General features: G+C 44.0%; 1 protein-coding gene across 1 annotated transcript in view; it reads right to left on the bottom strand.

Moving 5' to 3' along the window:
* The window catches only part of MAP7D2 (MAP7 domain containing 2), a gene marked incomplete at its 3' end in the record, with an annotated part of 88,445 nt that extends 66,601 nt beyond the window's left edge, over positions 1-21,844 (bottom strand). Inside the window, exon 1 of the mRNA XM_015411330.1 lies at positions 21,605-21,844. Coding sequence (XP_015266816.1) covers positions 21,605-21,656 — 52 coding nt within the window. The remainder of the gene's footprint in view (positions 1-21,604) is intronic.
* Positions 21,845-22,155: the final 311 nt, after the last annotated feature.

Here is a 22,155-nt window from a genome sequence, read left to right as displayed (position 1 = left end):
TGGCATCACCACTTGCAGCCATCTGCAAGCTTGACCACGTACAGTCGTGAACCAATACTTTCAGTTACAGTGGCTGGTAGCCACAAGTGACCCCCTGCGTAATTCTGATACCCAGGGGTTCGAACCAATCCACGCCCAGCAGGTTAACCCGGTCCCCCTCAGCAACCAACAGAGATAACGTGGCACATTTCCCCTTAAATTCTACATTGAACGTATCCCTCTCCGCCAGAGGAATACGCCTTCCCTGAAAATCTGATACCCTAGTGTCTGCTGGCTTCAGCCGCTGCCGACTCCGGGTTGGAAACAGCCGCTGCCACACTCTCGAGGAGATCACCGTAACTGATGACCCTGAGTCAACCTCCATGGTGCATGGATGCCATCTAGGTGGAGGGTGACGTGGACGATGCGAAGGAAGGTCGATGCGGATGACTGGCTAGTTGTCATCTGACAGATGGCTTCCTGGACTGCTGCTCGTGATCGGTGGTTCCTCGGTGGAGATGTCGGCGATGACTTTTTCTGCGACCTGCAGACTTGCGCTAGATGGCCTCGTTGTCCACACGCTCAACACACGATGTCTCGGGTCCAACAGTGATCGCAAGGGTGGTTCCCACCACAACCGGCGCACGCTGGGCTGGCTGCAGGCTTCACTCTGGTCTTCTTGTCAGCTCCCACCTTTATTTCGTTGACGTCCTCGTCCGTGTCACCGCCCTTGTTGCCGGAAGCTTGATGGTGAACACGCTGCTCGGTTGATGCCAACCGCTGGCGTACCTCTCGAGTAGACTTGTCGGCTGCCTCTGTGGTGACGGCCTCGGTGTAGGCGACAGCCCACGTCAAGGTGGTGCGGGCGAATAACTGCTGTTGCAGCTTTTTGTCTTTCATGCCGCACACCAGCCGGTCCCGGAGGGCCTCCTCGATGTTTGCGAAGTTGCAGGGTCGTGCAGCTTTGCGCAATGCTGCCACATATTCGGCCACCGACTCGTTGGTTGCCTGGCTCCTTTTATAAAAGGCAGACAATTTCTGACGGCTAAGATGAGAAATTAGTTTTCAGCTTCTCCGTCAGGTCTTTGAACGGTACCGTCTTGATGTCCACTGGTGCGACCAGCGACCAGGCAATGACAAAGACACTCTTGCCACAAGAGCTCAGGAGGGTTGCCCACTTCTTCTCCTCTGTCGCGATGTCGTTTGCCTCAAGGTGGAACTCGAACCGCATCAGGTAAGCATCCCAGTCCTTGGTGGTAGGTTCAAATGCCTTGAACTTCTGGCTATTGGCCATCATAACAGGCGCTTCCACCGAATCTGGTGGTGCCTGCTGTTGATCAGCCACTGCGCGATGCTCACTGTTGTCCATCGTGGGATTGATTTTTAGCGGGGCCTCCTACCCGCTCTACAATCCCACCTTCGTCGCCAATTGTTAAGTCACTCACTTAACAAAATAGTCGGAGAGTGATTCAGCAAAGATTTAGCTTTATTCAAAAACTCGAACACAACTCCAACACGGATCAACATCTGATAGCCAGAACAGCTTTTGCATTGCAGCTGTCCTGCTTTTAAACTCTCCTGGCTAATGTAGCCACACCTACTGTACAATTACCAACCAATAAGGTTGTATGCATAAGGACCAATCACGGATGTTCCCGCTCAGGGAGCTTGCTGACAAGTGATTGGTTGGTTGTTCCTGGGCTAGCAATGCGATTGGATGGATTTGGATCCTAGCCCAGGACGAAGCTTAACACGGCAAGTCAATTATGTTGTTTACATACAGCTATGCATTCAATCGTAGCTACTGAATACATTACATGCTGTCAAACCAAGTCCCTCCCATTCTATATCTATGCCTTTGATTTTTTGTACCTAAGTGCAGAACTTTGCATTTATCTCTATTGAAATTAATTTTATTTGTCTCAGTGCACTGTTCCAGCCTATCTAATTTTGAATCCTGACTCTGTCTTCTTCAGAATTAGCAATCCCACCTAACTTCGTTTCATCTGCAAATTTGATAAGCATCCCCTCTATGTCTTCCTCCAGGTCATTTATAAAAACATTGAACAACACCGGGGCTAGGACCGAGCCCTGCGGCACTCCACTTGAGACTTCCCTCCACGTAGACGCAGAGCCATTTACGAGCACTCGTTGGGTACGATTTTTCAACCAACCATGAATCCATCCAACGGTTGCACCATCCAGCCCACACTTAACCAACTTATCCTCAAGGATATCATGAGAAACTTAGTTGAATGCTTTACTGAAATCTAGATACACTATATCCACAGCATTGCCAGAGTCAACGATTTTGGTAACTCTGTCAAAAAAGGAGATAAGGTTGGTCTGGCATGACTTATTCTTGATAAACCCATGCTGGCTACTACCAATTAACTCATTCCGTTCAAGGTGCTCACAGACAGAGCGTTTAATAATCTGCTCTTGAATTTTCCCAGGTATTGATGTCAAACTGACAGGCCTGTAATTTCCCGGGTCTGTCTTTTTTCCCTTCTTGAAGACTGGGACAACATTTGCTCTTTTCCAGTCTTCCGGCACAACACCAGTACTCCAAGACATCTCAAAGATTAGACCCAGAGGCATAAGGAACATGATATTTCAGAAAAACATTTTCCTCAACCAGAATGGATCACAACAATCACCATCACTATACAAACTTTATTAACTATATTAATGTCCACTACTAAATCCTTCTATTTAACATAATGTAGATCCAAAACTCTTTTCACAATCAGATAGAAATGCATACATGAAAACACTAGAAAAAGAAACACACATTAGTACCATGGGTAGAAACATTGTTAAATGAAGATTTTGTTTCTTTTTCAAATGGGATTGTATAACAGCCTAAACATGGTATAAACTTTTGATGGTTCTGCATTTTATAGAAAACTATAAGCACCCTATAATAGCAACTAAGTACAATCAATGCAAGACAGACATGATGAATGTCAATTCTATACCAAACCAAAGACTGAAGAATCAGCCTGTTCTGGACAGAATTGTATTGTCCTTGAAAGAACGGGTACAGAGTTGGTGTTTACATCTGGATCTGTAGGACATCACACCTTTGGTCACCTCTAGTTGGCTCACCAGCCTTCCTTGAGATAGGTAACTTTGGGCAGTTATTCATGTTCTAATCATATTAAAGCTAGTTTCCTCTGATGCAGTATATGTGGGGCTATCTTTCAAGAAGATTTCAAAGCTCCAACTAGTTCAAAATGCAGCAACAGAATTATTATCTGTAATAAATGACAGAACACATATTTTACCTAATGGGTTAACACACAAGCTATCCATACACTACCAGGCTCAGTCCAAAGTGCTGGTTATTACCAGAATATTACAAGGATTGCCTGATCCATTTTGCAGGAAGAAACAATGGGTCAGTAAACGCCTGTTGTTGGTTCTGCTGAACTGAGCAGTCCTGGCTTGTAGTGCAGCAAAAGCCACTTAGCTAGGCTTGCTGAAGGGCCATTTTGACTTTCTAGTCCATGCTGTTAGATGCAGTGTGATCTCTTTCACAGTCACTTCTCAAGACCGTTCTGAGAGCCTTTTCAGGACTCAAATGTGCATTTTAATGGCACCTCCACCCTGAGACGAAAATATAATACAGCTATAGACAGGAATACTGTTACTCAAGCCCTACTTATTCCATCACCACCCTTCTCAAAACTTCTGCCATTGAGGAAGTGTGCCACCCAGCATAAAAGCTCTGCACACACATACACACACACAAGTATAGTGTGGCTAGTGTGGGGGGTGGCATTTGCTCTCAAGGCATCATAAAAGGCTTTCCTAGACTTTAGTCTTGAAATGTTTTCAGGTCATCAGATCGATCGATCAATCAAAATAAATATTAGCTCTCCAAAGCACCCTAAAATTACTTTTCTGGAATAGTGTGTTATGAACAATTTGTTGGGTGCTTTGTTTTTTTCCTAATAGGTTCCATGGGCTGAGGTGGGGGGAAAAACTACTCAATGGCAAATGTATAGATTTCTGGGGTTGCTTTTTCCCAGGATGATTTTTGTTTACAGAAAGCAAACTATAAGTGGTAACTGGCTGTGCTTTGGAGACATTGTTTACTACTGTACAAATGACAATGGCCTAAAAGGAATAAGTTCCAGAGCTACTTTTCTTAGCTTTCTGCCAAATAAAAAAACAGGGTGCAAAAATGGTTTGAAACATTGCTTTAGGGTTAAGAAACACCTTTCTTTAAGTTATCAGATTTCAGATGGGTTCTAAAGATTTTGCTTGCAATATGTGGCTAGAATCACTTGCTTGAATCCTTTGCAGCCATTCTATAAATAAATTGCTGTACTGGGCTTGTACTCTGAAGTCTAGTGTGCATAGGTTTCTAGTCAGCAACTTTTATGTATGGAGAGCTATGTTAAGAAGAATACAAAAAGAGGTGACCAAGGAGTAACCGTACCCCATTAGAGTCAGCTACAAGCAAGTTCCACTGCTTCAGTCATCACATACTTCTTGGACTACAAAGTAGCAATTGGGGGTGAGCAGACAGCATTCAGGGGACCAAATGTGTGCTCAAAGTTTCCAGTTGCTGATCTCTGGAGAAGCAGCCCTACCTCATGGCAAAGGGCTGAAGACTTTTTCATGTACGCACAGACCCTTTTCAAACTGCCTTTGTATTCTGTTTTAGTAACTGGTTGCTAGTGGATTTTCAGACAGATCCATTTTAGTAATTAACTGGTAGTGGAATTTATTTACTTGTTCATACAAACCCACTTGCGTCAGGTTAGCAAAGCGTGGTTGAGCCGCTTTTGAGGGAAACTGTTTTCTGTTTTCAGCCCCTTTGTTGCACTTCTGAATTGCTGTAGTGTGCTGTTAAAAATGTCCATAGTGCTTCCTACAATGTTGCTTCCCCCCACGATCTTTGGACTTAAAAAAAATTCTAAGGTGAGCACTATAGTGCTATAGTCAATGCATCTCAATGGTGCTACTATAGCACTGAAATGCTATAGCACTGAAGTAATATAGTGGTTTAGTGCTATAGTACTCACCTTAGAACTTCTTTTTTTACATCTCAGGAAGATCGCATGGCGAAAAAGGATAGGGGGGAAGTGGCACTGCTTGTTGGGGAAGTGGCTTCGATCCTGTAAATTTTGGAACTGTTTTAATTGTTCTTCTGATTTTCTGTTATTTTATACTTATCATGTATTGTAAATCAGCATGGGGACCTGTTTTAGTCAAAAGGCAGCTAATAGACTTACTAAATAAGATCAGTTGATAACTTAGGCTCTTACACTCTTGGTCTACAACAAAGTAAAAAAGCATAAATGTACCCATTTTGTTTTTTCAGATACAATGAGAAGTGTCACTTCTTTAACAATGTGCTTATTCCTGCTGTTATTACCATTCTGATTGAGAATGGCTTCCTCCACAAAAGCCTTCTTTTGTTGAAGCAAAACTTGGAGGAAGAAGTAATAGGATTCAAACCTTAATGGAATTTTGTATGATTTTGTATACAGCATACCAGAGCTTACTATCTACAGGTGCGACTGGCAGTACTGGCCACCCAAAAACAGTTAAATACATGTTCCTTTCAGAATACCATTAAAGTGATGTTCATAACTCTGCTGGAGGTTAATACCCGTGGGTATTATCATCCCTGAATGAAACTTCCATCAGAATAAGTCAAATTCAATGTCTATGTTAGGTAATTGGCTACAGGCACTCCTTCCACAGCAAGACTCAATTGTGCTTTCATTAAAGCACTGATTTCACCTCATTCAGCTCCCTACCTTGCCTTTGAAGACAGGCCTTGTGGCAGAATGACTACATAAGACTGAACTTTCCTTCAGAGTTTGTCATTTAAATTTTTGCCACTCTTATACACTCGCTTTTATAATCCATTAAACTTGCTATGCCCTGGAGCAGCCAAGCTGATTCTACACCCAGTTCTCACACAGAAAAGAACAAGTTTTTGTCCTGTAAAAAACAGGCAGACAATAGAAGCAGTAGCTTAGTACACCAATTTCTATAGCAAATGACTGGGAGGAAGAGCATGTTAGTTTGTTGCACCAACATAAGGTTTCATAGCCCCCTTCAACGGATACATGAAGTAGTAATCAAAGTCATAGGCACATCAACAACGTAAGGCCAAAAGATCAAGCAATGTAAGACAGCAGTAGGTGGCTCAGTGCTATGCAGAGCATAACTGAATCCAGAATCCAGTAGAGGAATCCAACATCCCGTTTTAGCAGCCACTGGTTACTCAGACATGCCAAGATCAATAGCATTAGATAATAGCTAGAAAGTTACAATTACTTTTTAGGATGACAAGCTATTCCCTGGATGTTTGAAGACCAACATTCCACAATGTCAAACTAGCCAATGAATGGCCAGTGAGTATCACTTTGGGGAATGAACTGGATTACTTGATTACGCCCTGAGCCTGCTTGCAGGGGAGGGAGGGATATAAGTGTAATAAATAAATAAATAAACAATCTGGCAATACAACAGTAAACAGGAGCGTATTCAAAATCTGCACTTTTAGAGATTGCTTCAGAATCCAATAACATGGTAAGAAGCACAAAAGTTCTCCTAAGCTTACTGAGATTTCACATGGCCTACCAGTGGTCACCTATGCTAACATGCACCATTAAATGGGAAGGAACCAAACAAATGTCCTGCCGAGAGAACCACCAAAACAAGTTACATTGTGCGTCACTTTGAAAAACAGGGATGTCATGTACTCATCTCAAACCACACCACTTCAAACAATTACTAAACTACCACAGGCTGAGTCTCAACCAGCCCTAAATTGCAGGTGTTGGAAAGGTTTTAAGAAACAAGAATTAATTGAAAAGATTTTAAAAGACTTAGCTAAAAATGAAAACATGGAAGACATTTTACACCTAATATCTGTGAGCAACAAACTCTAGCATTATCAGCCAGACTTGGAGGCACTGTCATCATGTTTCTATGGGCAATTATGAACTGTACCCACCACAGATAAGACAGCATTCACAATTCTAAGTAGACTCTATATAATTTAATATATCTAGACACAAGTAGACACTGCCACTAGTAGACTACACGGGATTATATCATTTGAGAATGCAAATAGGGAAAGTAGCATGACTGAAGGCTTCATGCTTCTCGCCCCCTGGAAACTTGGCATGTTGGAGCAAACAGAGTCTACTTACAAAATATGCACTCCCTGATTACATCCTACAGTGACACAGTATCGTGTAGAATGAAAGGTTAAAAATAAGAAGGCTATGGCCAGGATCATGATGGTACTGAATAAAGAACTTTAGACATGTTTTTCTCAAACAAAAACATTCCCATGCCAATAGAAAAGCATTTGAGAAACTTGAAGGGATTTTGAAGCAGGATTTCTTCAGTAAGGGGAGCGATAGAGGAAAACCTGTTTTAGAATGAGGGCAATGCTTCTCAAACAGGCATAGCCTTTGTGAAGAAATGCAGTTTTTCTCCTGGGAAGTTTGGGATGAGCCAAGCCTCCACTGTGCATTTTAAAAGTGTTTTTTCCTTTGGGCTGAGAACAGGCATGGAGGGAGGGAAGTCTGTGCAACTGCTTTTCAGACAGCTCACCTTCATACACATGGGAAAGGATCTAGCAGGAGAGATTATGGGTGGGTCAAGTGCTTCCCCTTCTCCAAGCAGGGAACAGAAACTTGGAGGGATTAAGGCTAGAAAGTCTTCAGGAAGGAAAATTCTAGAGACATCCAGGAAAAGCCTCTTTGACATGGCATGATCTGGTCAGGGGGTGGAGAAAGGAAGAAGATAAAACTTCTGGGAGCCAGGAAGAAGTTCTCTTTTTCTGGGATGCGGAGTCCATGAGAGGATGCAGACCTCTTCTGTGGAGCACGCAGACATTATGACCATGTGCTCGCCTGGAGAGCTGAAGGAAGTGTCAAGGTAAAGGAAATTTGTAGGGATTTGTAACTACCTAAGCTAAAGGGGCCTGTCCTATATTTTAACATCTGATAAGGCATGTATAGAGAGAGGGACAGAGGAATTGTGTTTTTCCCATTTCTTTTGTGTTCCTTGCTCAATTTGGTGTTCTGCAAAAAGTATGCTTGTAAATATTTCCTTTTTAATAAATATTTCATAAATTTGGATGCTGGCCATGATTCTCTGTACCACATAGACCTCCACTGTCTTGGACACGCTATTTTAAAAGGAGCACCAGGGGGGAGACAGGCTGTTGGCAACTAGCTATTCCTCCAGGGGCACGCAAGGCAGTAAACTGTCCCTGTGGTGACCAGGTGCTGGACAACAGGAGACACAGGGACAAGGCCTCAGAACTTGGAAGGGAAGCTGGGGGTGACCCTTCCATTGGGCAATTCTGGCAAAAGGTGAGGTAGTGGTGGTGGTGGGCTACCCTGAGGGTGGAAGAAAAGCCCCTCCAGGTGTGGAGAAACACCTAGGAGGGCAAGACGGAATAGGGCCTGCAGGCCAAAGCAGGCACATTCTGCCACAGCCTTCACTATGAATTGTCCTCAGCAGCAGTACCACATATCCAAATCTGACTGGCTAGGAGATTACGACTAGGAACTATTTCTAGAAACTTTAAAACAAAAACATTAGAAAGTTTATATGCCATCTCTTCACAGACCTGCTTGAGATAGCACACAAAATAAGAAGGGGGGAAAATCAAAAATAATTAAAGTTAACAAACCACTAAAACCCAGCCAACAATAGCATAAAAACCTAGAGCACAAATCTTTTAGCAGCCTAAATGATCTGCATAGCAGTCCTTAGGCTAGAAGCAGATTGTAAAAACAATTTAAAAGAGCAATCAAAATGGTACCAAAGCAGCAATTTAGGCTAAGAAACCCATCCAACATGCTAAACAGGGGAGCATTTGGGAAACATTTCATTTCCCCACAAGCTCTTTTTCTGAGCTGAACATTTCACTAGTGTCTCAATAGTTTGAGATACTGTAAGTGTTTCAAACCTATGCAGTTCTTTGAATACTATATTTATAAATAAAGCATTGTCTGAGGTAGCTTGTGGTAGAGTAAGAGTGTTACATACTTGTTAGAGCAGAAACCTCCATATCTCTGTGAACAGATCTAATGTATACTACTTACAGAAATATAAATTTGGTTCTTTATACATATTGACAACAGACAATTTTACGGGACACATAGTTACACCTACTTTTTATTTATGTGACAGGAGATTGGAAGTCAGTATTCTGATAAACAGCTCCATGTCTCTGCAAATTGATCTAGCAGCTATACCAACACATGGGGAATCCTATGACATTGCATCTGTAGCATTTGAAGACAGAAAGAGATGGGTTAAAAGCCAGCCTGTACTCTCTCTCTCTACCATGTTTCACCAATCAGAACAGTTCACATGAGCAACTCAGTCTTATTTTTAATTTCTATGAAGTTGACCTTGTTTGCACTGAACAATAGTTACAAAAGGCACATCAGGGTCTTCTTGTTTGGTCAACAATATCTTCTGAGTATTTTCAAAATACTTTTCCATGCATTGGACTAATATTTTCTTACAGTACTCCACCTACAGTACTCTTATCTAGACTAAACAGGAATGATTTCTTGAACCTTTTTCTCTTTTCTTTTCTGACGGAAGGGAAGAAGCTTCAGAAGTTAAATACAATATCCTCATCCCCAGTTAAGGAACATTAAAAACAATCAGAAAAAGCCATAGCTTCAAATTTCTTTCAAGCTTCAAATTCCTTTCATCTTGAACATTGTAACAGAAAAGAAAATGCAACCGTTGCAGAAATATTTATTATTTTTAGGAATTGGCCCTCAGATTTGTATTTGGTACAGAAAAGCACCACACAATGCAGAAATACCTGGTAACCCTGCTGCTCTGCATGTTGCAGCAGTGATGGGTGCAACATCAGACAGAAGATGCTTTAAATAAAACTCTCACTTGGAGATGAAAAATCCTGGAAGTCAAGCTGAAGATGCTGAAAAGTAGCAGTCATTAATGAAGCCAATTTGGTTTTTGGTCTTCTATTTGCAGTTGCTGGTTTCCTTGTTTTCCAAACTGGAGAGCCAGTTTGGTGCAGTGGTTAAGTGTGCGGACTCTAATCTGGGAGAACCGGGTTTGATTCCCCACTCCTCCACTTGCACCTGCTGATGTGACCTTGGGTCAGTCACAAGCTCTGGCACAGCTGTTCCTGAAAGAGCAGTCTCTGTCAGAGTTCTCTCAGCCCCACCTACCTCGTGTCTGTTGTGGTGAGGGGAAGGAAAAGAGTTTGTAAGCCGCTCTGAGACTCCAAGTGAAGGGCGGGGTATAAATCCAATCTCTTCTTCTTCTTCTCTTCTTCCAACTCATGACATTTAAATGGATTTGGACACCAAACTAAACTTTGCACCAGGGAGCCCCTTGGTTTACAGAGGCTCTGGCAACATTGAAAAAAACAAGGGAGATGGCTAGATTGACAGTGGAGGAAGGCCTGGGACAAATCCAGTAAGACATGGCAAGTTCATTTTAAAGCATACTCCATGGCAGTGAAGGCGGCAAAGAAACAACACTTTCCCACCACCATTGCACTTGCACAGTGTAGGCCAGAGGAGCTGTTCTAGGTGGTCCAAGCCCTACGAGATCTGGAGGAGGTGGACTGCTCAGAGGCCCACTGTGACAATTTTGCTTGGAACTTTGCAGATAAAATCTCTCATATCAGTTCTGACTTGGAGTCTACATTAGCAGTGACAGGGTCAGGTGCTGCCAGGGTGCCATCCTGTCCAGTTGTTTGGGAGACTTTTCAGTGTATCCACACTGAGCTTGTGGACAGGCTCCTTGGAGGAGGAGGAGGAGGAGGAGGAGGAGGAGGAGGAAGAGGAAGAGGAGGAGGAGGAGGAGGAGGAGGAGATTGGATTTATACCCCACCCTTCACTCGGAGTCTCAGAGTGGCTTACAAACTCCTTTCCCTTCCCCTCCCCACAACAGACACCCTATGAGGAAGGTGGGGCAGAGAGAGCTCTGAGAGAACTGTCCTTTCAAGGACAGCTCTTGTCAGAACTATGGCTTCCCCAAGGTCATCCAGCAGCTGCAAGTGGAGGAGTGGGGAATCAAATCTGGTTCTCCCAGATTAGAGTCCACACACTTAACCACTATACCAAACTGCTCTACCACCACCTTGTATGACCTTTGCCTTGCTTGGCTACTTAAAGCTGCCAGGGGGACTGGCTGACTGGGACCAAGAGGCATTTAATGCCTCCCTGAGGGAGGCGCAGTCACCTCTGCCTTGTAACAGACTGTGGTGCTCTCACTTCTACAGATGCCTACCCTGGACCCAGGAGATCTCAATAATTATCAACCACTATCAAGTGTTCTATTCTTAAGAAAGGTGATTGAATGTGTGGTGGCTGGATAACATCAGTCTTTCCTAGATGAGGCAGATTGTTTAGATCCTTTCCAATCCGGTTTTAGGTCTTACAAGGGGCGGGACCCGCGATACTCGCGGGAGGGGAGGGACCTCCACACTTATGAGGCAGAGGAGGAATGCTCTCCCCCCCTCCTTGGCTTCGAAGCGAGGCCCATGCGGCTTGCCGCTCGGGCCTCGCTGCTCTCTCCCCCCCGGCTCCGAAGCGAGGCCCAAGCGAGGCCCAAGAGGCCCCTGCTCTCTCCCCCCCTCCAAAGCGGCGGTGGTGGTGAGGGAGTTCGCAGAGCGTTCCCTGCGCATGCGCAGGGGACGCTCTGTCACTTTTGGGGGGGATTTAAGTATCCCCCGATATTTTTTCCGGGTTTTTAGATTTTTGTGCACACCTGGGGACTGCCCCAAGTGTGCACGAAAATCTTCCTCCCCCCTAGGTGCCCCCAATGCGCGGATTTAGATATCCGCATGCAGGGGGCACCTTTCGCTATTAGATATATAGATTATGGAACTGAGACAATCTTGGTGGATAATTTGTGCCAAGAAATTAACAGAGGGAGTGCAATTCTGCTGATTCTCCTGGACATCACAACATTTTTCAATACAATTGATCACAGTATCCTTCTGGACTGCCTTTCTGGGCTGGGATTGGGAGGAAACCATTCTGCAGTCATTTGAGGCCTACCTGGAGGGTAGGTTTCAGAAGAAGGCATTGGGGTCTGCTGCTCAGGGCCCTCAACCTCTGGCCTATGAAGTCCTGTATGGTTCCATCTTATCCCCATGTTCTTCAACATCTACATGAAACTGCTGGGTAAGATCATCAGGAGATTTGGGCTGGGCTGTCACCAATATGCAGATGCATGGACGAAGAGAGCTGTGTTTCTCAAAGGTTTGTTAGTCTTAAAGGTGCTACTAGGCTTTTTACTCTTCAATATGCAGATAACATTCATCTCTATCTCACACTTTCAGCTAATCCTAGGCAAGCTGTAGAAACCCTGAACCAATGGCTTAGAAGCAGTTTTGGAGTGGATGCAGGCTAGTAAACTGAAGCTTAATCCCACAAGATGGAAGTTCTACTGGTGAGTAGAAAGTCTGACCCAGGATTTAAGGTGTCACCCATTTTAGATGGGGTTGCAATACCCGTGAAGGAAAAGTCTGGGGCGGTTGTGTATAGGAGTGCATTTTACCAGTTTCAACTGGTTAGCCAATAGCTAACCTAGGCAGGAAAGATCTGGTACATGCCCTGGTTATATCTAGGTTAGATTACTACAATGTGCTGTACGAGGGGCTGCCCTTGAAAAGAGTTTGTAAACTTGGTGTGGAATAATGCAGCCAGGATGCTGCCTGGAGTGGGTAGTAGGGACCATATCACTCCAGTCTTGACACATCTACACTGACTTACTTACTTAACTGTTCTTTTGACTGAAAGGTCTTGAACAGATCAAGATCCAACCCTTTTATAGGCAATCACCGCAGTCTTCAGCTATGAGGGAAAACGACGATTTTTTGAGATGGTAAATTCACATAAACTGTGGACAGGGAGGACAAATACCTCTCTCACAAATCAGACCAGATTTCATACTCCAATAAAATATGTTCTAAGGACTCAAGCTAACCAGATCTACATTTACAACGCCTGAGTACAGAATGCCTGAGAATTGGCCTTCCAGTATGGCTGAGGGAAAAGAATTTAACTGAGTGAGCATAAATGCTCTTCTACAATGAAGGATCATAAGGTCTTTTAAGTAGCTCAGGATAGCATAAGACAAGGGAACTCCAAAGAATGCTGGTGGGTATACATGCCATACCCTCAATAAAGTGCTTGGTCTATCCAAATTCAGTACTAAGAGCTTTATTTGTTTTATGTTGTCCATATCTTTGTCATCAAATCCTAACCATTGGATTCTGTTCTTAACAATCACTTATCATGGCCCCATATAAGGGTCTTTCTCAATAAGATTCAAAATCCTTTTCTTTGCATTGGAGATTTTTTTACTTTAATTGAAATGCCAAGATCCTGTGGATTCTGGGTCCATTCAGCTCTAAGAGCAAGACCTGAAATACAGCTTGGTACACAGCATATCTTGCAGATAAACTGTAATACAGGTTAATCGGATGATTCATCCACCACCTCTATCAAGACCCTAGTCCCATACAATAATTGGCATACTCCTACACTGGCTTCCAATTTGTTTCTGAGCACAACTCAGTGCTTCAAAGTCCTATAAGGTTTGGGATCAATATACCTGAAAGACCGCCTACTCACCTATGAACCTACCCGACCACTGTGGTCACCTTCAGAAGCCCTGCCTCTGGTTCCCCCGCATTCTGAGAGTAGGCAGGTGGCAACCTAGGAGAGGGCCTTCTCAGCAGTAGCACCAAAGCTCTGGTTCTCTCTCCCCAGAGAGATTTACCCATCCCTCTGTTGCTGTCTTCTGCCAGCAGATGAAAACTTTTTGTTTTGCTTGGTGTTCTTTCAGTAATCCCTTCTGTCTCCCCAGTGTTTTAACTGCTGTCTTTTATCTTTTGTATTTATTTTAAGCTCTTATTTAAAATGTTTTGATGATGTATTTCGGTGTTGGCTTTAATGGCTTTTAAGATGAGATTGTGGTTGCAGTCACACATGCCAGAAAAAAAAACGGGGAGTTTTGTGCCGTTCCCCCCCCCCCGTGTGCATAACTGAGGGATTGATGAATCGCACCTCCATGTCGCATAAGCTCAAAATATGTAGTGTTTATTATATTGCTTGTATACATAGTATTTTAGAAAACAATACACAATATTCACAAGAAGTGAGCAGTGCCTCACTCTATCACAAATTCTGTTAGTCTTTAAGGTGCTACTGGGCTCTTTTCTACTGCTACAGACAGACTAACACAGCTACCCATCTTTATCAGTACACAATATAGTTTTGATGGTTTTGTTCTTTATTGGCACACAGCAATAGTGACAATGGGATTGATCTGATCATTCTAGATTTCACTAAAGGTATTACTGCATTCTCAGTTTTCTAGAACTTTAATGCAGTCATACACATGTCAGCAGCCTGTGTTCCCAATGTAACTATGAATGCAAACAAAATGTTGCCCAGTTTCATGAGTAACGGAATTCCTAGGGGCTACTTCAAAGAACTTTGTGCAAAAATCAGGCTCTGGACCCAGCACTACTGAATGGAACCTTACATGGCTCTGTCCATTGTTACAATACAAGTTATTTATAAGATGCCCACTCCAGGAGCTTTGATATTTTATCTCTGTAAATCCACTTCACAGGAATTAAATATTAGACAACGCTCCTGCCTCTCCTAAACAAGAGACACCTAGGACTGGAAAATATCAATAAAATGCCACAGAATATTAGAAGATCAGATCCCTGCATCTTTATCATTTTAAGATGGCAATTATACTCAAATATTTTACAACCTCATTCACCTCATTCTTGCTCATGTATTTTGCTAATATACTGCAAGTAAAAAATAAGAAAACTGAAGCACAGAAAATCATGTTCAAGGAGTATTTGTGAGTAAAAATCAACTCTAGGTGTATGAAAATCGATGGTGCTTCTACCAAATAAATTTAACTCTAAAACAATTTTCCCTCATTAACTGAAAAATTTCAGTTGTCACACCAAGACCAAAGGAGTTAAAATCATTTTCAGAACACTGTTCATCATGCTCTTTTTCTAATAAATAAATAAATAAATCAGGATCCAAGCATAAATTCGGCTCAAAGATTGTGATGACCTCAGAAGGGCAAGCTCTGAAAGAAGTCTAAATCTCTGTAGAATACATCTTCATACCAAGGCTTCGTGCAGTAGATGCATGCAGCAGATCTGTGTTCTAGTGATGATGGAGAGTCACAAACATGTAACAGCTTCCTATTTTGCACTGGAAAGAGAATATATCCTTGCACAAAATCAAAGTTCCCCTTCTTACAGAAAAGGGAAGACATGCACCTTATTGGATTGTTGCCAAAGGGTTCAGAAAACTCTGCAAGGCTGCATTTCTTGCTAAAAGAAACAAAGTGACAAAAATCACCTTCACCTACAAACCAAGAAGAAGAGAAGAGATTGGATTTATACCCCACCCTCACTACCCAAAGGAGTCTCAGAGTGGCTTACAATCCCTTTCCCTTCCCCTCCCCACAACAGACACCCTGTGAGGTAGGTGGGGCTCTCTTGAAAGCTGCTCTTGAGTGAACAGATCTGAAAAAGCTTATGACTGACCCAAGATCACACCAGCGGCTGCATGTGGAAGAGGGGGGAATCAAACCCAGTTCTCCCAGTGTAGAGTCCACACTCTTAACCACTACACCAAACTGGCTCTCATAAACTTTGCACGCATAAAATTTAACCTAAAGGATATCATATGATGTCCAATATGTATGCTCTCCCTTAACACTGACAAAAGTCTTAGCATAAAAGCTACTCCCCATATTTCTGTAACACCCAAAGATAAAGGGATTACAATAGAATAATCACAAGGGATATGCATTCGGCTGCACTTGAGCTGAAAAAATACTCAAAAAATACCTTACTGGCACTATTTGGGTATTTTTGCAGCCAAATACAGATCAGAGAACCTTTTTGGCTACCAGTATAGCTGATCCAGAAAAAAAGCCAAATTTATTTTGCTTTTGGGGGGTGGATATATTCAGCAATACCAAGGGCTGCAGAGTTTGCCTCTAGCCCTTTCCCACCTTTTCCTCTGGTTTCCAGGGCAACAGGGAGGGGGGAAGAAGCATCTCTGCACTCCAATGGAAAAAAGCACTTTAGGGGGAGCTATAATGCTTTAGGGCCAATTATTGCAATGCTTTTGCAAATGACATTGCATTGCAGATTTGCAAGGTTGTTGGCTTCAAATGTGAAGTCCAACAACCTTGTTTTACCCACCCATACTAGGTTTCACAGGGAACAAGAGGGAGGGGAGAAGAAGTAGCAAACAGGAGTTATGCCAATAAAGGTTATTGAAAATTGGAATTGGCAAACAGGATTGTAGGTTAGAGGGAACACTGCTCTTTACCAAATCACAGAAGTTGATTCTTTTTTCAAATTCTTCTGTGCATGGGCAAAGAGCAAAAAAGCAGAGCGTGGCTGAGCTAGCCTCTGTTCCTGAAAGAGGTTTGTAGAGTGTACAATGTTAGCTTTGGCTTCTGGCTATTGATGCTCTGACTGGACTCCTGCACTGGGTTCTGCTGGGCTTGCAACTGGTTCTGCTGGGCTTGCGACCCCCCTTGCTTGGATTGTGATTCAGTTTCACCTTCAGTTTCTACTGCAGAGATTCTGTAGTTTGACTTTAGTCCTGTTGGGTTTGCAGTGCCACAGTGGCACTGGTTCTGCTGGGCTTGCAACTGGTTCTGCTGGGCTTGCGACCCCCCTTGCTTGGATTGTGATTCAGTTTCACCTTCAGTTTCTACTGCAGAGATTCTGTAGTTTGACTTTAGTCCTGTTGGGTTTGCAGTGCCACAGTGGCACTGGTTCTGCTGGGCTTGCAAAAATGCCCCCCGCTTTCAGTTTCTACTGCAGAGAGTCTCTGGGACTTTGATTCTGTTCTGCTGGGCTTCTATTGCCCTTATTTTTTATTTTTTATGGTATTTTTTCCTCCATTGGAAACAATGGAGGATGGGGGCACCTTCTTTGGTGACCCATAGAATTGGACATGGAGGCTCTTCTGAGAAGAGGCACCAGCAGCTCTTCTCAGAGCGGTGGCACAGAGGATTCATCCTTTGGTTAACATCTGAGCTGAACAGAGCTGCTGTCAGTTCTAGCCCGTGCTATTGTGAGCTACCAGCCTTGTCCTCAGCTCACCATCCACCCAGCGGGTCGAAAGCTTCGGCGAGTAGATAAAATGGGTACCACTCCTTAGAGAGGGTGGGCACACTAAACCCCCATGGGGGAGGTGTTAGCCGGTGAACGGAAGGTCCAGCTTGTAAGCTCGTAAGCCTGGAAAAAGACCTCTTCGGCATTAAGAAGCCTGTGATGGGCCAATCCCACCAGGCGGTGGCAGTGCGGCACTATGACTCAAAGTAGTCCTGGAAGAACTGACATCATCAAGCCAAGCCAAAAGTGAATGTCGTCCGGAACACGTCTGAAGCCTAAAGCTGAACAAAATCCCCGTTGGCTGAAAACATGTGCGATTTAAAGAATTATATGTTGTCCTCCCTTACCCCCTATGAATCATTATTAGTCTCCTGTGAAAACTTGTGTAACTGTAAATCGCTCAGAGCCAGCAGCTCTGCAGGATTGAGCGATCAATAAATCGAAAGATATAAATATAAAACATAAGAATATGTGAAGCTGGCAATTTGTAGGGCTAAGATTCTTTCCATATTAAAATGAGAAACCATATTTTCATTCTGCTCTTCATACCCTTTCTGCAGTTCCTCAGTGTGAGTATGTGGGGGGCAGGGAGAGAGATGAAAAGGAAAAGAATAGCAAAGTAAATCCCTTATGTAATTTGCAGAATTCTCAGGGTCTAATTATATAGGACAGTGGCACAATCAGTGTATTAGGACATTGATCAGGCAAAACGAAGTAGGTTGAAGATTTAAATTGGACAAGCAGTGGACTAGAATGCTGTGCTGAACCTTTTTGCCTCCCCACCATACCTGCTTTTCCTTTCCCTCCCACTGCTGTTTTCCTGGATAGAATTGTTTCTGGAATTCTAATTGGAATAAAAGGAAATTGTTTGTGTATGTATAGGGTGGGGTGGGGTGTAAATGGGAGAAATATTCAGCACACACACATACCACTCATCAAGGGAAAAATTACCCCATTTGGTATCAAAATAAACCAATCCCAATCTGAACCAGAACTGTATGCCAGTGCTTATGGTTCAGTATATGCCCAGTTCCTATAGAGCTTAGCTTTCAGTATTATACAAGTTAAGGATAAAAAGACAGATTTAAAGCTCATAAACACAGAATGTATTGGTCCCTCTGGTGCCTGACTTTCTACAGCTCTCTGTTCAATGGAAGGATCTGGTAGTATGCCCAATTATTCAAAAAGCCAACATGAAATACTTATCATCTAAAACTCTGAAGAGATGGTGCTTTCTGTCTTCCATTGGTTATTCCAAGAATATAGTAAACATGCAGAGATGAACCTGTTCTGCATAAAAGCTGAAATTTTTACTGAAAGCCAAAAATTTATTTATTTTATCAAATTTGTATCCTGCCCTCCCCGCAAGCAGGCGCAGGAAGAGATGTTACTTAATAAAAAGAAAAACTAGATTAAAAGATATAACATTCCTAAAGGACCTCCTTGGCTGTGTTTTTAATATAGTTCCAATGGCATTATTTTAAAGTGTCCTATCTGCCTTGAGCCTCAAGGAAAAAGGCAAACTATAAAGTAAATAATGAAAAAAAATATGGTAAGCATTTCCTTCTAATGTATACTGTCACCTTATGAGAGACTCAGACCAATGTCATCCGAATGAACTAAACCTGGGTATACAAGTGGTCAGTGAAGCTCTCACTGAATTGAATGGATACCTGCCATCTCATGATACAGAAATCCAATATTCTTCCTGTGTGTGGCATCAAGTCACTTCTGCTAGAATTAATGACCTCCAAAATGTCCTATCATTAACAGCTTTGCTCAGGGCTTGCAAACTGAGGGCCAAGGCATCCTTTATTGAGTCAATCTATCTCCTGTTGGCTCTTCCTCTTTTCTTCTTAAGGTATTACAAAAGCTGAAGGATTTGCTATGAAAAGCAAAAAACAGAGACCTGTTTTGTTCAGAAGAAACATTTATTAGAGCTGGTCAGTTTCATTAACAGGAATTTAATTAGTTTTTGTAGATTTTCCGGGCTGTATGGCCATGATCTTGGCATTGTCGTACCTGACGTTTCACCAGCAGCTGTGACTGGCATCCTCAGAGGTATCACACAGAAAGATGGAGTACTCTCTGTGCCAAACAATGCCAGCCATAGCTGTTGGCAAAACGTCAGGTACTACAATGCCAAGACCACGGCCATACAGCCCGCAAAATCTACAACAACTAATGAATTCCAGCCATGAAAGCCTTTGACAGGCATTTAATTAATTTGTATTTGAGATATCAGCTGACCCTACAACCTGTGCATCTTTCCTGTACAACATTCTCCTTCTAATTCAATGATGCAGCATTTCCAACCAAATGGTAAGATAACCATGTGTTCCAGTTCAACTGATTTATTTGGATTCTTATCTTCAGAGGTGATGATCCCATTGAGCACATTTGATTTGGAAACTGTAATGCTTAAGAAAGTTTACTGCACTTTTAACTCCCTCTGGCAGGTCACGCTGCAGGTATTAACAGTAATAATCTAACTGAAGGGGAATGACTCTGTGTCCACCTGAATTTTCATACTTTCCACATAACATATGAAATGGAGCTTTATGGGTCACTATAAACTGGAACAAGATTTCTATCCTGAAAAATGGATCATCCATTTTAAAAAGTCTGCCAAATCCAAAACTTCATTTTAAGCTTTTAAGGAATGGGGGGGGGGGGTTTACAGGCCCCTCGGAAGTACACAACACTTTGATGTTTATGCACTCTTCCTTTATGGCTTCCTTAGAAAGGATTATTTAACTGTATAGTTCAAGTAACTAAAGTTAGTTTAGAAATTGGGATTGAAAAGTTTTTGTTTCAGAAGTAACTAAAGTTAGTTCTGAAACCTAAACTTTTCGATCCCAGTTTCTTCACACAGTCTGGATTTTTCACATCCTATAGGCATTTTCTGTGAACAGACAGAAGTCATTCATATGCATGTATATAGTTTTCTATAAATGACACAATCTAGATATCCATGGCTTCTCCTTATGGAGGTGTTGAACTAGTTCATTCACCAAATATTTTTGTTCCTACAGTGCTGCCCAACGTAAAGTACATAGTTCTGAGTCATTAAAAGCTTGAGCAGCAGGACAGTCAAGTACAAACGGATGAGAGCTGTGGCTGTTGAATGCATCCAGGGAGCAGTGTAATGTGGCCTTGAAACTTCATACAGGACATGCAACCAGATGGCATTTACAGGCTGCTAACTACAAGAGTATACACCATTCTAAACCACTAGGGTGCTACCTTGCTAACACAGATCAACATGGGTACTCTTGTGAAATTAATATAGCACATATTATCCACACTGAATTTTGGAAACTTACGCAAGGAACTATTTTTCTTGGGAGTTTCCTGATCCTCACTGATGCATAATATAGGAATGAAAGGACAGACCTCAAGAATGGTCTTCTAGACTCAAAGTATACTAGTTTTGGAAGAAGCAGGAAACTTCTCAGTTTCCTGGATTTCTGTTTTGAAGCCAGTCTATGGCAATTCCCAACTGCTGCAAATTGGATTGTGTCCTCAATCCCTGCCTTAATTAAGATCAGCGCCCCAAGAATCTGGCAACATGTTCAAGTGATTGTGTAATTGCCTCCTCCACCTGGATCTGCGACGCAAGACCAATCCAACAGGTTTTAAGACAGAAACAAACATGTAAAGACACTATTTTAAAAAGCGGAATTTTTACAAATTCAACCATTCAGCTTCCCCATTGCAAAATTAACCCTATAACTTCAGCCTCTCAATTCCAGGTCATTATAATTTTATACTCTCCCATCAGCGAATGCCAAACAAAACCTGGTTTTGCAGCCACAAGGGACAACGCGCCATTAGAGCATTCAAAGCTTTCTTCTGGGGCTGAAATGGATACAAAAAAGCCTTACAGCATCACATTGCCTTGTCTTCTGCTTCTCTGACAGAGCAAGTCAGCAAGCCAGATCAGTGACCAGAGGAGGAAGCCCTGTCATACAGCCACTGATTTCCAACCCCAAAGAACCCCCCCTCCCCATTTCTCGCCTCTGTCTTTGACCTTGCCCGAACACGAGGGACACAGCTCGTTCACACGTCTTCTCTGCCGCCCCCCGCCCCCCGCCCCCCGGCAGGTGAGGCCTGGCACCGTCATCCTTCCAAAACCCATCCCGACCCGGATTTCGATTCCCGCTTCCTCCCGCAGCCAGCCCCGGCGCAGCCTGGCGCCTTCCCAGCTTTCACGGGGTGCCGCGATTGCCAGGAGCCCGCCTGCCAGCGGCCTCAGTCGGCACACACCCACCCCGGCCCGTAAACCCCGCGCCCGCGCCGCGGCTCTCCCCAGAGGCCACCTGCCCGCCGCGCGGGAGCCGCGCACGATCGCATCCCTCGAGGGGGACAGCCGGACAGGGGGCACCCCCTCCCGCCGCCCTCGCCTCCGCCAGCAGGTGCGGTGCCTTGCCCTACCTGAAGCCCGGGGGTACAAGGGAGACGTCCGTGAGGGACCCGGCTCCGCCATCTTCGCCCACCAGCGCGCCGGCTCCGGCTCCTGGCGCTCCCTTGGCGCCCACTGCCGCGCTCTGGCGCCGGAGGAGCCGCTGAGGCTGCTGCCGCCGCACAGGCGCACTACCCGCTCCGGCACGGCACCTGACGAGGCGCGGAGACCCGGAGAGGCGGGAAACGGGCAGGAGGCGCAAGGAGGTTGTGCCGGGCGGCTGGTGAAAAGAGCGCGGCAGGCAGGACTGGGGAGGGGAGGAGAGGCGAGGCGCACCCGTACCGCCTCCCAGGTGTTCCTCCTCCTCCCCACTCCGCTTCATTGCATTTTTGCGAGCGTGTGGCAACCCGCTCGCGTTCCCTCCTCTTGCCGCAGGCAGGCAGCGCCAGCGCCTGTTCCACGGGCTCTTCGAGGACGCATCCGCTCCCTCCCGCTTGGCAGAGACGCAGCTTCTCCCGCAGGTTCGTCCCTGGCTCGGAGGTCCCAAAGCCCGTCGCGCACAGCGCCTCCACTCCCCCCCCCC

Source organism: Gekko japonicus, unplaced genomic scaffold (assembly GCF_001447785.1).
Source record: "Gekko japonicus isolate JY-2015 unplaced genomic scaffold, Gekko_japonicus_V1.1 scaffold2326, whole genome shotgun sequence".
Lineage (NCBI taxonomy): Eukaryota > Metazoa > Chordata > Lepidosauria > Squamata > Gekkonidae > Gekko > Gekko japonicus.
The sequence above is the reverse complement of the archived record's forward strand: the minus strand, read 5'-3'. Positions and strand labels throughout refer to the sequence as shown.